At 53.9% G+C, this 15,948-nt stretch overlaps 1 protein-coding gene across 5 annotated transcripts in view; it reads right to left on the reverse strand.

The window, feature by feature from the left end:
- Nucleotides 1–8,950, reverse strand: part of NPRL3 (NPR3 like, GATOR1 complex subunit) — a 34,638-nt gene extending 25,688 nt beyond the window's left edge. For 2 of the 5 annotated variants that reach the window (XM_062180902.1, XM_062180900.1), the window contains exons 1-3: nt 8,807–8,950; nt 4,642–4,711; nt 2,195–2,309 (exon numbers count right to left, since the gene is read on the reverse strand). In XM_062180902.1, the coding sequence (XP_062036886.1) occupies nt 2,195–2,309; nt 4,642–4,711; nt 8,807–8,920 (299 nt within the window). In that variant the 5' untranslated portion in view covers nt 8,921–8,950. Of the gene's footprint in view, nt 1–2,194; nt 2,310–4,641; nt 4,712–8,802 lie in introns of those variants that run through there. The other 3 variants (XM_062180901.1, XM_062180904.1, XM_062180903.1) reach the window with 3 other exon arrangements.
- Between the last annotated feature and the right edge of the window lie 6,998 nt (nt 8,951–15,948).

Below are 15,948 nucleotides of genomic sequence, written 5' to 3' on the forward strand. Positions count from 1 at the left end.
CATGGCTTGGCCAAAAATAGAGGTGGGAGGACAGCCCAGGAGGGAGCTCGACTGTGTTCCCTGCCCCAGCCTCGATGCTGGGTGCTCACAGACACAGTGTTAGGAGCCTGGCCTCACCACCATGAGCTCCAGCACAGCTACCCTATCAGCTCCGTGGGAACATTGCTGCTCCTATGAGGCATGCCCAGTAGCATCACACTAATGCCCAGCCCTTGGGAAAGGTCCCACTAAACCCCCTGAGAAACGGAGACAAGGAGCAAAGACCACAGCGGGGTGGGCCAGGGCAATGAGAAACCCCTCCGCCCTCACAGGAAAGCCAGTGCCCACCAGGGAGAGCAGATGGTCTGTGTGACACACTTGGTCCTAGAGCCTCCCTGGTCCCAGGCAACCATGCTCACTGGTTGGAAGATATGGCTGGCAGAAACGGGAACAGAACCATCAGGACCAGGCAAATAAGCACCATGAAATGTTACAATGCTGTTTTATAAAAACAGTAGTAACGTCAGGAGCAGTGCTGTGGCACAGTGGGTAAAGCTGCCGCCTGCATTGCTGGCATCCCATATGGGGGCCGGTTCAAGACCCGGCTGCTCCACTTCCGATCCAGCTCTCTGCTGTGGCCTGGGAAAGCAGTAGAAGATGGTCCAGGTCCTTGGGCCTCTGCACCCACATGGGAGACCCTGGCTTCAGATCGGCACAGCTCCGGCCGTACGGCCATCTGGGGAGTGAACCAGCAGATGGAAGACCCCTCTCTCTCTCTCTCTGCCTCTCCTTCTCTCTGTAACTGTGACTTTCAAGTAAAATAAATAAAATAAATCTTTAAAAAACAAACAAAACAGTAGTAGCATCAAGCAGAAATGCCATCATGACGCTTCAGCTGCTGAGCGAAGCTGGCCAGCTTAGACAGCAAGAACCGTGCCACCTCGAACGCTTACCACGAGGGTTTCTTACTAAAGCTTCAGTTCCCACACCTATGGGCTGGGGATGGCTGTGGCGGACAACAGATTAGACTTCTGTCTGGGATGTTGCTATCAGAGGGCCTGGGATCCAGCTTCTCGCTCATGTGCACCCTGGCACCTGTGAGGCAGCACCTGGCAGCAGTGAGGGCTCAAACACTCGGGTCCCTGACACGCTCACTGGAGACCTGGATGGAGTTCCGGGCTCCTGGCCTCGGCCTGGCCCAGCCCCAACTGTTTCGGGCATTTAAGGAGAGACCCAACAGATGGAAGCACTCTCTCACTTTCTGTTGCTATGCCTTTTAAAAAAATAAACTTTTTAAAAAACACAGGTTGGGTGGGAATGTGAGTCTCTTTTTGGAAGCAAGCGCAACGCTGAAGCCCTGACCCCAAAGGCAGCACGCTGGACTAGCTGAGCGCCGGCACACCAGGGCCCTATCTATCCAAGCACCCGGCTCTCATCTGCACAGCCTGGAACCATCTGCTCAGCATCAGACACGCCCCACAGGCAGAGGCCTCTGGAAACCGCAGAGTCATCTGGCTATCACCAGCCCCAGTGCCGCCCCAGGCCTGTGCCTGCACAGTGAGCAGCCCTGGTGCACCCACAGGTATTGGTGCCGACTAAGAATGTATGTTCCCCTACAGAGACTGTCATGCTGGGACACGCTGCTTTCCAAGTGTCTAGGGAACCCAGGAGTGAGACCAGAGTGGGAGCCCTGCCGTGACCATGTGCTACAGCCATGGAGCCTCCCGCCCGGCTAGCTGCTCCCCACAGTTCTGGCTGAGAAATACACATTGGCTGATCCAGGAAAAATACACAACCAAGAACCCGCTCCTAAACTTCAGCCTATCAGGTTACATGAGTCTAATATAAGCAGTCTTCAAAAGCTCATGGAAAATGCAAATTATGAAAAACCCACGCATGAATTTCCATTTTTTTGGTACCGAATAAACTTACATTTTAACCCCATTTTTCTGTGAAATATCCTCAAGTTAAAGGGTCAAGAAGTTGCACGGACTTTCCCAAAACAGCCGAGAAAGCCAGAATCCAGAACCAGGCTCCTTCTGAGCTCTGTCTCCTACAACTACAACCACACAACACAGTGCAAGCCCTGCACCTGCAAAGAGCAACAGCAAGCACACCCCAGGACTTCTGCGCGCCTGCAACATCCCATCTCCTGGCAGGAGTGCTAGAAGGACCTGTGGCTGCCCTGAGAGGGAGCAGGGCAGTCAGCACTCACCACTGAGACATGGACGTTCCCACAACACCCAGGTCTGGGAGGGGCGGGAGGTAACTTGCCATCCGCAGGCACCCACAGAAGATTTGAGACGAAGACTCAACCCGAGGAGTACACACTGTGGGATGCAGAGCAGCAGTCAACCCTGGTGCCATGGGTCTGCACCTGTCCCAGGACACTGCCCTGCAGTGTGGGGACACAGCCACTGTCCACTTTCTCACACATCGACCTCACCACAGGAAGGAGGGCGTACGGCCCTAGGCACATGCTACCAGAGGCAAGGCCAGCAGACGCAGAGCCCTGTGTGCACTTGGTGACAGCACTGAGTGCTGTGGGCTGCACAGGGCTTGGGCTTGCCTGGACACAGACTCCATCTGGCCAGCGCCCCACCCCTCCTCCATCTGCAAGCTGGACCCACTACCGGGAGAAAAGCAGCCCAGCCTAGAGAGGGCAGCAGTGCCACCACAACGGCCCTCCAGAGGGGAAGGGTAAAGAGAACCGGAGCCCAGCTCTGGGAAGCTCTTCTAGGTGGTATCTAAAGAAAACTGATTTCTGGGCATTTTGATACTAAAAGAAATCAACTCTTCTCCAGGTTTCTAACTCTCTGCTTCTCTTAAAGTAGAGGCCAGACGGCTGCTGGCAGTCTTGCAGAGGGGCAACAAGATGGCTGGTCACACTGGGACGGGAGGGGGCCCTGCTTTCTTCTCAGACCTCTCACTGACCTCTGCCCCTACCGGTGTGAGGAACACGTGACACACTGAAACATAAGCACCCCATCCCCTAACGCTAACCAACACAACTTATCTGACCTCAAATTTCAAGTCCTAGAAACAATGAACAATATCCATTTTCTTTACTCCTTACTGAATTTTTTATATGTAAAAAATAACTTCTAGTTTCTATGAATTGTATCTTTTTTTTTATTTTTTATTTTTATTATTATTTTTTTTTAACAGGCAGAGTGGACAGTGAGAGAGAGAGACAGAGAGAAAGGTCTTCCTTTTTTTGCCGTTGGTTCACCCTCCAATGGCCACTGCGGCCGGCGCACTGCGCTGATCCGAAGGCAGGAGCCAGGTGCCTCTCCTGGTCTCCCATGCGGGTGCAGGGCCCAAGCACTTGGGCCATCCTCCACTGCATTCCCGGGCCACAGCAGAGAGCTGGCCTGGAAGAGGGGCAACTGGGACAGAATCCAGTGCCCTGACCAGGACTAGAACCCGGTGTGCCGGCGCCGCAAGGCGGAGGATTAGCCTATTGAGCCACGGTGCCGGCCGAATTGTATCTTGATGATACACCTTAAAAAACTGGCCTGCTGGGGCCGGCGCTGTGGTGCAGTGGGTTAATGTCCTGGCCTGAAGCACCGGCATCCCATATGGGCGCCGGTTCTAGTCCCGGCTGCTCCTCTTCCAATCCAGCTGTGTGCTATGGCCTGGGAAAGCAGCAGAAGATGGCCCAAGTCCTTGGACCCCTGCAACTGGGAGGGAGACTTGGAAGAAGCTCCTGGCCCCTGGCTTCGGACTGGCGCAGCTCTGGCCATTGTGGCCAACTGGGGAGTGAACCATCAGATGAAGACCTCTCTCTCTCTGCCTCGCCTGTCTCTGTGTATAATTCTGACTTTCAAATAAATAAATACATCTTAAAAAAACAACAAACAACAAACAACTGGGCTGCTCTCCAAGCCAGCACTATATAGGAGAACTTTCTGCAGCAGGAGTGTCACAGATCTGCACCACACATACAGCAGCTTCCAGTCCAACATGGCCACTGAGCACCTGAAATCTGGAAGGTGCAACTGGCCATTTTTTAACTTTATTTAATTTGTTATTTTTCCAATTAAATGGCCAGTTCGAGGGGCAGACATTTGGTGCAGCAGTTAGGATGCTCACACCCCTCATCAAGAGTGTCTGAGTTCAAACCTGGCTTCCACTCCTAACTCCAGCTTCCTGCTCGTGTGTGCCTGGGAGACAGCAGGGGGTGGCTCAGAGACTGGTCCCTGCTGCCCATGTGGGAGACACAGAGTGAGCTCTCAGCTCCTGGCCTTTTCCGAGGTTTCTGGCCTGACAGCACCTCCCAGGGAGAGCGAGGGCAATATCATCTGTGTCGAAAAGAGCTTTCAGCCCTACTGCCCCTACTACCACCTGAGCCTGGCAACCGAGCAGGGGCCTGGGCAGGCTGTGCCGTACCTGAGCATCTGCACGTGACGCCCGGCACTCAGCTGAAGACAGCACAGGGTCTGCTTTCCTCTTACAGGAGGTCAGTGTCCCGCCTGGACGTAGCCCTCTCCACCCCCGGCCTGCTCACAGCCTCACAGCCCGCAGCTGGAACAGAAACGGCACTGCGGTCCCCTGCTCCGCACTGCCTCAGAGCGTTCGGTGAGCAGGTTTCTCACAGAAGGAAACGTCCTCCACAGGAGAGGAGGGCTCTGCTGAGGCCTGGGCACACGGAGTCCTTACCTGGAGTCGCCGTCCTGGTCATCAACATGGTCCCCGGTATTGTTAACAGCATACCTGCTACGTGGCTGACCTGAGTGAGGCAAAAAGAAGACAATGGCTAAGAAAGCAGGATCTCGCTATGGGACCGTGGGGCCACGGAAAACCACCATTTCCAAAACACATTCTACCCACACAACAGAACAGGCTTCAGCCATCAAAAGCAGTGAGCATGAATCTTTTCTAAAAAAAAGATTTATTTTTATTTATTTAACAGGCAGAGTTACAGAGAGGAAGAGGCAGAGAGAGGTCTTCCATCTGCTGCTTCATTCCCCAAATGGCTACAACGGCCAGAAGTGTGGCGATGTGAAGCCAGGAGCCAGGAGTTTCTTTCAGGTCTCCCACACAGATGCAGGGGCTCAAGCGCTTGGGCCATCTTCTACTGCTTTCTCAGGCCATAGCAGAGAGCTGGATTGGAAGTGGAGTAGCCGGGACTCGAACCGGCATCCATATCGGCTTTACCCACTATGCCACAGTGCCAGTCCCAAGCATGAATCTTAAAAACACTGTTCTGTGGCACAGTGGGTTAATCCTCTGCCTGCAGCGCTGGCATCCTATATGGGCACCAGTTGGTCTCCCTGCGTGGGAGACCTGGAAGAAGTTCCTGGTTCCTGTCTTCGGCTCAGCTTCAGGGAGTGAACCAGCAGGTGGAAAACCTTTCTCTCTGTCTCTCTCATTGTCTGTAACTCTACTTCTCAAATAAAAAACAAAAACAAAAAAAGCACTGTGCTTAATGAAATAAGCCAGACACAAAAGGACAAATACTGTGCTTCTATGGATTCTCTGGAACACACACATTCATCAAAAACAGAAAGTACAAAAGTCAGCAGGAGCTGGAGGCCGAGGGGAAATGAGGGGTTACTGCTTCACAGGTACAGGGGTTCAGTTTAGATGACAGAAGTGTTGGAAATAGGTATTAGTGATGGTTGAATAATATAATACAGTGTAACTATTGTCACTGAATTATATCCTTAAAACATTTAAAAATATTAAATTTTCAAAAAAAACTATGGTTTCCAAGAAGTTATGACAACATGGAGGGAATGTTTTTGCTCCTATGTTTTAGGTATTTAGGTGTGGGCACTGTGATGTGACAGATTACACTGCACCAGCACTGGTCTGCGTCCAGCTAGCTACTCTGCACTTCCATCAGCCTCCTGCTAGCACTCCTAGAAGGCAGCGGATCAGGGCCCAAGTACTAGGATCCCTGCCACCCACATGAGACCTGGACGGAGTTCCTGGCTCCTGGTTTCAGCCTGGCCCAGCCACAGCTGTGGTGAATACTGAGAGAGTAAGACAGCAGATGAAGATCTCTCGTCTCTCTCTGTCTCTCCCTCTGTCAGATGAGTTGTTCCATAAAATGATGCTGGAACTAAGAGGTCATATGGAAAAGAAAATTACGTTGGCTCTTACACCACTGCTGTCTGGCACTCCTGGCAGCCATGTCCTGGCCTGTCACAGCTCCCATGCCACACGGCTCCAAAGAGCGCACATGTAGCTCTTAGCAAGTGCCCCCAAAACACCAATTCTTAGAAGGAGCCTATACCTTGCACCAAGATAATTATAACTGAAAACCCAAAACTGGGGGCAGGCATTTGGCACAGCAGTTGACACTGCTTGGGATGCCCACATCCCATAATAGAATGCCTGGGTTCGAACCCTGGCTCCACTTCCAATTTTAGGTTCCTGATAATGAGCACCCTGGGAGGCAGCAGTTATGGCCGAAGTAACTGGATTCCCACCACACACATGGATTGAGTTCCACACTCCTGACTTCAGCTTGGCCCAGCCCTAGGCACTGAGGTCATCCGGGAAGTGAACCAACAGACAGGAGCAGTCTCTGTAGAGGACTTCCTTTTTTTTTTTTTTTTTTAAGATGTGTTTATTTGAAAGGCAGAGTGACAGAGAGGGTAGAAGAGAAAAAGATCTTCCATTCATTGGTTCACTCCCCAGATGGCCACGACAGCTAGGTCTGGGCCAGGCTGAAGGCAGGAGCTAGGAACTACATCCTGGTCCCCCACATGTGTGATCATCTTCTACTGTCTCCCCAGGCACATCAGCAGGAAACTGGATGAGAAGCAGAGCAGTCAGGATTGGAACCAGCACCCTAAGATGGGATGCCAGCACGACAGGTGGCAGCTTACAGCACCAGTCCCGAAGACCTGTTTTGTCGGTAATATTGTAGAGCAAAAGGCCCTTCTATGTACCAGGACAAAAAATTCAGAAACCGTTAGGGATCCGGCTGCAAACTTGACTCCATAAAATGTCAACACTCCAGGAGCCAGCGCTGTGGTGCGGTGGGTTGTCACCACCTGCGACACCAGCAGCCCACAGGAGCATCAGTTGAGTCCTGGCTGCTCCGCTCGGGTCTAGCTCCCTGCCAATGTGCCTGGGAAAGCAGAAGCTGGCCCAAGCACTTGGTCTCCTGCCACCCATGTGGGAGACCAAGATCAAATTCCCGGCTCCTGGATTTGACCTGGCCCAACCTCGTCCATTCCATCCATGTGTGAAGTGAACAAGTAGAAACACCATCTATCTCTTCCTTTCTGTGTCACTCTGCCTTTCAAATAAATAAATCAATCTCTTAAAATTTTTTTCAAAAAAAATCAAAACTCCATCTGGCAAGAACTACATTCATGCCAATGGGTATTTCCAGCATTGTCACAAAGACCTATTTATATCTTACATGTATGATGAGCTCCTTCAAGTTTATAAGGAAAAAAAAAGAGACAATCCAACAAAAAATTAAGCAAAGGTTATACTGGTCAGTCATGGGAAAAGAAATTCAGATAGCAATGAAAAGAGAAAAATATGCGTCCTCTCAACGGTAAGACATATAAAAAAAACTACTGCCAGACATGTTACTTGTGGATGGAACTCACCACAGCCATCAAAAAGGGCCTGATTTCTTATCCAAGGTGTAGACGTCAAGTGAAGATGAAGGCAACAAGGGGTGCTTAGAAAACAAAATGTGTGCATAGGAAGATTCTGGAAAGATGCCCAGGAATAAGCTAACAGTAGTTGTCCCTATCCGGAAAACTGGGGGACCAGGGTTCTACAATGGGAAGGGACTCTATTTTATAACCTCACACACACACACATTTTTTTTTTTAATATTTATTTTCCGAAAGGCTGAGTGAAGATCTTTCATCTGCTGGTTCACTCCCCAAATGGCTGCAATAGGCAGGGCAGGGCCAGGAGCCAGGAGCTTCATCTGGGAGCAGGAGCTGGATCGGAACTGGAGAAGTTGGGACTGGAACAGGTGCTGACATGGGATACGGACAGAATCTGAACCCCTTTGTACGTTTAAAACTTTGTACCACGTCAGCAAGTTTTGGTTTTTTTTTTTTTTAAGGTATTATTTATTTATTTACTTGAGAGATACATTACACACAGAAAGAGGGATTGGCAGAGAGAAGTCTTCCTTCTGCTGATTCATGGCCAGAGCTGGGCAGACCCGAAGCCGGGAGCATCATCCGGTCTCCCACGTGGGTGCGGACCCAAGGACTCAGGCCACAGCGGAGAGCGGGATCGGAAGAGGAGCATCGGCAGCCATATGGGACGCAAGAGGCGGAGGCTTAGCCCACTGCGCCGGTTAGTTTTTAAAGCAAAACAGACTTACACGCAGGTCTGTGCTAGTGAAAAGGTGTGGGCAGCGCTGCCACGTGGCGGGTGAAGCACCCCGCGTGGGCGCCGGTTCGTGCGGGGCGCCGCCTTCAGGCCCGGCCACGCGCGGGCGCCGGTTCGCAGCCCCAGGCCCGGTTCCGGCCCGGCCCCGCGCGGGCGCCGGTTCGCAGCCCCAGGCCCGGTTCCGGCCCGGCCCCGCGCGGGCGCCGGTTCGCAGCCCCAGGCCCGGTTCCGGCCCGGCCCCGCGCGGGCGCCGGTTCGCAGCCCCAGGCCCGGTTCCGGCCCGGCCACGCCCTGCTCACTGCGGACCACCGGGTGGAAGCGCTCGCGCGTGAGCGCGACGAAAATAAACGAGCAGACCTGGGGGAAGCTGAGGCAGCCGCGCGCCCGCTCAGGCCTGGGCTCCCAGGGGCGCCGGGCGCTCCGCGCGCCCACGAGGACGCGCCCGCCACGGGCGCGCGCGGGCGGAAGCCGCCGTCGGGCGGGGCGCGCACTTACTTGCCTGGGACGCGGGGTGCTCCTGGCTGCGCTGGAAGGGGTACCTGAAGAGCAGCTTATTGCCCCTGCTGCCCGAGCTCACCAGGATCACGCTGAGGGGGCTGGTGGCGTCGCCCATGCCGCCCCCGCGCCGCAGCCCCGCCGCCGAGCTCGCGAGACTTCCGCCCGCCGGCCGCGAGACAGCGCGCGCCCGGGATCTGCGCAGGCGCGGGCGGCCGCCGAGGCGCCGAGGGCCGGGTCGCCGCGGAGCGGAGCCGTGGCGCGGAGCCGCGGGCCCGGCGGTGTCCGACACCCACGCGAGGGCAGTTCCTGCGCAGGTGGACAGCCGCGTGGGCAGACGGCGGCGCGGAGACGTGGCGTTTGCGGGTCTATAAGTGGGGGTTTGTACTCGGCCCGCGGAGGATGACCCGGCCCGCGGTGGATGACCCGACCCGCGGAGGAGGACCCGGCCCGCGGAGGATGGCCCGGCCCGCGGAGGAGGACCCGGCCCGCGGAGGATGATCCGGCAGCCACGCCGAGGTGTGGCGCGGGCGCGGGCCTGGCACTGACCCCGCTCACAGCGCTGCGACGGGCCGGGCCACGCTGCGGGAGGGCGCGGCGGGCAGGGTGACACACAGGCCTGCTTGTCGTGTCTTGGTGATGACTTCTAAAAAATCTTTACTTGTTTATTTGAAAGAGGCAGAGAGAGAGAGGGAGAGCGAGATCGGTCCTCCATCCGCTCACTGCCCGGTTGGCCTCAACGGCCGGAGCTGCGCCGATCCGGAGCCAGGAGCCAGGAGCCAGGAGCTTCTTCCCGGCCTCCCACGCAGGTGCAGCGGCCCAGGCGCTCCGGCCGTCTTCCTCTGCTTTGCCAGGCACATTCGCAGGGAGCTGGATCCAAGTGGACCGGCTGAGGCTGAACCAGGGTTCCTGTGGGATGTCGGCATCACAGGCTGCACCACAGCGCTGGCCTTGGCCGGGGATTTTTGTTTTTATCTATTTATTTATTTTTGCAAGGGAATGATGAAAATGTGGATTGTGGTGATGTTTGCACAATTCTGTGAATACACTAAAAACCATCGACTTGTACACTTTAAATGGGTATATTTTGTGATGTGTGAATCATACCTCAATAAAGCTGTTTTCTAAATAAAAATCTCTTCACCCACCCTAACCGAAGCATCCCCACGGAAATAAAGTCTGCTGTGGCTTTCCCTCAACGCCTAAACACTCGTCTGAGACACATGTAGGTTACTGCCACAAACAAGTGTGTGTTCTGCGGGACAGACCCCCAGGTTGGCCTTAGCAGCATGAAGGGTGCCTGTATGTGAAACGTCTCGGGCCAGCAGAGCACTGCCAGGCACACAGCTGCGTCACAGTAATTTTATTCTAGTTTCCCCAAATGTCCATGAAGTGAAGTGATGGCTTGTTCCATAGTGCGTCTTTGATTAATATTGAGGAGCTGTGTCACTGGAGTGTTTGCCTGGGTCTGAGAATTGCCTTTTTAAATCTGCACTCTTTACTGGCAGACAGTGACACCATGGAGCAGGGCTGTGAAGTGTAGTCACATACTGACAGAACAGGAAGTGCGACAACTCTAACGTGTGCAGGGTATAATTATCAAGTCGGGAACACTAGCATTTCTATCCCTTACACATGTACCATCCACTGTGTTAGGAACCTTCAGCTTCTTTCTTTGAGTTCTTTATAAATTATATAACTAATTCTCACACACGATGGTCACCCTGCTGTGCCGTTCCTCCCATTATCCAACCTCCCTCCATTGCCCCTCTGCCACTTCCCAGCCTCCAGGGACCACTGTCCTACTCTGCACAGCTATGTGATCAACTGTTTTCACTTCCAGGCGTGAGGGGCAACATGTGGCATTTGTCTCTCAATGACTGGTCTATATCACAACCTAATGTCCTCCAGTTCTGTCCACCTTGCCACAAATGACAGGATTTCATTTTTTAAAACTGAACAACACTCCATTGTGTATGCATACCACATTTTAAATTTTTTTTCGGATTTATTTCTTTGAGTTACAGAAAGAGAGGTCCTCCATCCATTGTTTCATTCCCCTCATGGCTGCGAGGGCTAGAGCAAGGCCTGGCCAAAGCCAGGAGCTTCTTCTGGGTCTCCCACATGGGTAGCAGGGGCCCAGATACCTGAGCCATCTTCCACTGCTTTACTAGGCTCATAAGCAGAAAGCTGGATCAGAAGTGGAGCACCCTGTGCCCGCGTGGGAGACCCGGAAGAGGCTCCTGACTCCTGGCTTCAGATCGGCACAGCTCCAGTCATTGTGGCCACCTGGGGAGTGAACCAGCGGATGGAGGACCTCTCTCTCTCTCTCTCTTTCTCTCTCTCTCTGTGTGTGTGTATGTGTGTGTGTGTGTGTAACCCTGACTTTCAAATAAATAAATCTTTAAAAAAAAGAAAAAAGGTTTGAAGAATAACAGGAATTTTTAAAAAAGAAGAAGAAGTGGAGTAGCCGGGACATGAACTGGTGCCCCTGTGGGATGCCAGTGTCTGAGGCAGTGGCTTTATCTGCTAAGCCATGCACCACATTTCTGAAAGATTGACTTATTTATCTGAAAGACAGAGAGAGGTATCGAGCTTCCCTCCCCTGGCTCACTCCTCAAATGTGCTCAACAGCCAGGACTGGGTGAGGCAAAGCAAGGAGCCTGGAATTGCATCCAGGTCTCCCCTGTGGGTGGCAGGGACACGAGTACTTGGGCCACCCTCTCCTGCTTTCCCAGGAGCTTAACAGGGAAATCAGGTCAGGAGTGGAGTAACTAGGGCTGGAGCTGCTCTCTGAAACGGGATTGCAGTCATCCCAAACAACGGCTTCATCTGCTGCACCACAACACCCACCCTGGACTATTTTTGTTGTTGTTGTTCGTTGTAAAATTTTTTTAAATTTCTTTTCATTCTATTTGATGGACAGAAAGGCAGAGAGAGATCTCCCAACCTTTGGTTCACTCCCCAAATGCCCACAACATCAGGGCCTTGGCCAGGACAAAGCCAGGAGCTTAGAACTCAGTTGGGGTCTCTCTTGTGGGTAGCACAAGTACCACTTGGCTGGGAGGCTGCCCAAGTACTTAAGCCAACACCACTGCCTTCCAGGTTGCAAATGAGCAGTAAGTTGGGTGAGAAACCGATGTTCTAGAATTTAAATCACTCACTCAAATATGGGGTACAGGCACCACAACTGTACCAAGTGGCCTCCCTCCCCCTCCCCTCCCCCTCCCTCCCCTCCTCCTCTCCCCTCCCCTCCCTCTCCCTCCCCCTCCTCCTCTCCCCTCCCCCTCCCCCTCCCTCCCCTCTCCCCATGAGTCTCTTACAAATGCGTAATGTGAAAACACTGGCTTCAAGCCTGCAGGTGACCTCACTCTACTGATGGTCTCCTTTGCTGTACAGAAGCTGCTGAGTCTGACATAATCCCATTTATCTACTTTTGCTGTGATTGCTTGTGCTTTTGGGGTCTTTTTAAGCAGATTTATTTGTTTACTTGAAAGGAAAAGTTACAGAGAAATAGACAGACACAGCAAGAGGTCTTCCAACCTCTGGGTCACAACCCAAATGGCTGCGACAGCCAGGGCTGGGCCAAGCTGAAGCCAGGGGCTTGGAACTCCATTTGGGCCTCCCAAATGGGGGACAGGGGCCCACACACCTGAGCCATCTTCTGCTGCTCTCCCCGGCCAGCAGCAGGGAGCTGGGTTGGAAGTGCAGCAAACCAGCGCCCACAGCTGCAATTGCTGTGGAGACTGTCTGCTTCACCACGATGCTGGCCCCTCTCGGGGTCTTCCTTAGCCAGAAGTCATTCCCTCTTCTGACGTCTTGGAGTAGTTCCCCTGTGTTTTCTTCTACTAGCTTCATAATGTGGGGCCTCACACTCAGGTTTTGGTCCGTTTTGAGTTGATTTTTGTAAATGGTGAGAGGTGGGGGGAGGGTCGAGTTTCGTTTCTCCTGCACATGAACATCCAGGTTTCCCAGCACCATTCATTAAAGAGTTTCTTTCTCTGGAACAGAAGTGAGCGTGTCGGGGGCATGTAGCACAGTGAAGAGCACGGGGAACGCCAGCCCGCCGGCCCGGAGCATGTCTCTCTGCAGGCTGCCAGAGCCGGGGGTTAGTCCGGTGTCACTGTCTTGGGCAGGACCTCAGTGCCATGTCTGTCAACCTCCTAGGGCAGCTACAGGAATCGGAGCTCACCGTCAAGTGCTGGCCGAGGTCAGCCGGCCCCTCCTGAGCTGCAGGTTCCCACCAGGCAGCACGCAGAGTGGACGGTGTCCACAAAGTAGTCACTCTCGGCTCTCAGGAGGTCTATGAGTGAGGAACCAGGGCCGACTCTGCTAATTACAGGAGTGGAGGACACCCCCCCCCCCTCCGCCGCCGCCATGTCCAGCTCTCTCTGCTGGGACCGCCTCATTTTAAGTGTGAGAAACTCTGTTTTGAAATCTGTTTATTTGCACACAGTGGATTTTTTGACCTTGAAACTCTACCCTTCCTCCCCGCCTGGGTCTCCCATGGGTTGGGTAGGAGGCCCATGTGGACTCTGGGCCTTATCTGCCCCACCATCTGGACCAAGGGCTGGGTGGGGCTCAAGACGCTTTTGGCCCCTGCCTTGCCACCTCCACGCTCTGGGCTGCAGTGTTTCTGTCCCACGAGGGAAGAACCACTCACCAAATAACAAGAATCATCTTTAAAAATTCATGCTGCCACGTCTCCAGCTCCTGTGGCACGGATCCTGATCCTCAGGGGGAAGTCAGTCTAGCCCCCACCACCAAGGATAAAAATGGCAAAACTGGGTCCCCAGGGTCCACATCCCAAAGGTGACTGAGTGAACAGTTGCCCCACGGAGCTAAGCCCCCAGGTACCCAGGCTCAGCATGGACTTGGAGTTTGAATTCCATCCAGAGACCAGCAGCCCCAGACCCTGGCCAGCTGCACAGCTGGGGTCCACACAACACAGGGGGAACCCAGAGACAGGTAGGACCGCCAGCCACCTGTCCAAAATGGCAAGGTGCTTCCCTCCTCACCTCTTGGAACCTCCATCCCATTATATTAAAACACTGAACCGTGATGCGGGACAGCAGCTGTGAGGGTCGAGTGCAGGCTGCCACACGGATGGAAACAAGGCAGCTTCCTAGGATGGCAGAGACACACGTGGCAGCCCTGCTGGGCGCCCTGTGTTCCAACGGAGCCCACCCCGTGAATGTTCACAGCAGCTGTCTGGGCCATAGCAACCCATATGTCCTCAAGGGCGTGAACGGACCAAGTCCGGCCATGTCCCAGAGAGGAGTCGAGTGCTGACGCCCGGCCCCGCCCAGATGAAGGGGAAGGAGGCCTCTGCACAGACTGCACCGAGGACTCCATGGACACGGTGTTCTTTGTGGGATTTATTTACTGGAAAGGCACAGTTACAGAGAGAGACAGAGAGATGGAGAGAGAGAGAGAGAGAGAGAGGGAACGAGAGGGAGGGAGAGAGAGAGGGGGACACAGTGAGATCTTCCATCTAGTGTTCACTCCACAAATGGCTTCAAAGGCTGGGCCTGGGCCAGGCTGGAGCCAGGAGCCTGGACTCCACCCTGTGGGGCACGGAGGTGGCAGGCACCCAGGCTCTGGGGCCATCTTCTGCTGCTTTCCCGGGCACATTAGGAGCCAGCTGGACTGGAAGAGGAGCAGCCCAGCCTCCAACCGCTGCCCACATGGAATGCCTGTTCACACACAGTGGCTTAACCCACTGCGCCACGGTGCTGGCCCATATAGGACATTCTTGCAAAACACAAACTTGTAGTGGTTTCCAGAGGTTGGGGAGGGACAGGAGGGCAGCCACAGCCTGGCTGAGGAGTGTGCGGGTGATGGAGCTGGCTGTGTGTGGCAGCTGCTGGTTACAGCTCAGACAACACTAAAGCAACAGAGGCGACTTCATCGTGTGTTGGAATTTTGAAGTAACACCTTGACAGTAGGGACTCCATTTTGGAGCACCTGAGACTCCATCTTGAGAAAGCACCCCCCACCACCACCGTGAGACTCTGGTCTGAAACTATGATCTAAAACACTCACACAACAGCAGTCCACCACATCACACCTGGCAACGTGCATCACACGTGGCAGAGCATAGAAAGCCCCTAGCATCATTGATCAAGCTTGGAAACTGATAGGTAGCATTTGGGTTAACAATAAAAATGTAATTTGTCTATGTACTACATATGATTTAAGCTAATGCCTGGATTAATGTCTAGATTATAATTGAACTTGTTAAGATGGTAACAGGTATTTTTAAGATTATAATTGATATTAGTTTCCCATAGGTTTTAGGTCACCTTCACCCTGGTAACCATGGACTATGCACGATCCTAGCAACCATAATCCCGCTCCCGATTTGGTAGCTTTTGCCTTTATAAACCCTGTTTCTTTGGGCTTTGAGCTCGAGAGTTCTTTAGGGCATGAGCCCACTCTCCACCACCAAAAATAAACGAAATCAAATTTTATCAATGTGTGGTGTTCCACTGTATAAACTTACTCAGGTACAACAGTTTTTCTTTTATCTCATCAGGTGGGTGGTCATTCGGTCTCAACGCTGGAGAGCCAGGTCAGGGCCCACCTCGGCTCCTGTTGCTGTGGCCCCAGGAGGCAGCACTGACCGCTCCAGGACCTGGATTCTACCACTCCCGCGGGAGACCTGGATGCACTTCTTGGCCCCTGGCCTCAGCCCTGGCCCAGCTCCGGCCGTCCAGGCCCTTGTCTGCCTGGCAGGCACACAAAGGATCTCTAAGACATAGAAGGCAGGTGCCCGTGCTGCAGCGGCTCCACCCAGGGCCACACTGGGGTCCCCAGCAGCAGCACGTGACCTCAGGTGACTGATCTCCCATCAGCCTGCCGGCTCCTCCCCAGCTCAGGGCACAGAGGGCTGTGCTCAGCGCCCAGGGAGAGCCGTGTTCCTGCAGGGAACTCAGGGTCACAGACATGAGTGGGGACGGCCTGACGAGTGCCTGGGCGAGGTGGCCCGAGGGCGGGCAGGGGCCCCTGCTGCTCTGGTTGTCCCATTTTGTGTTTCTTGAAGGATGAGGACAGTGTAGCACGGCCATGCCTGATGACCCCTGGGACGGCAGGGCTCCTGTCTCTCCTGGACCCTGTGGGGAGACTGCGGCCAACGCCCCCTCC

This window comes from Lepus europaeus, chromosome 21, assembly GCF_033115175.1.
Source record: "Lepus europaeus isolate LE1 chromosome 21, mLepTim1.pri, whole genome shotgun sequence".
In the NCBI taxonomy this organism is placed as follows: domain Eukaryota; kingdom Metazoa; phylum Chordata; class Mammalia; order Lagomorpha; family Leporidae; genus Lepus; species Lepus europaeus.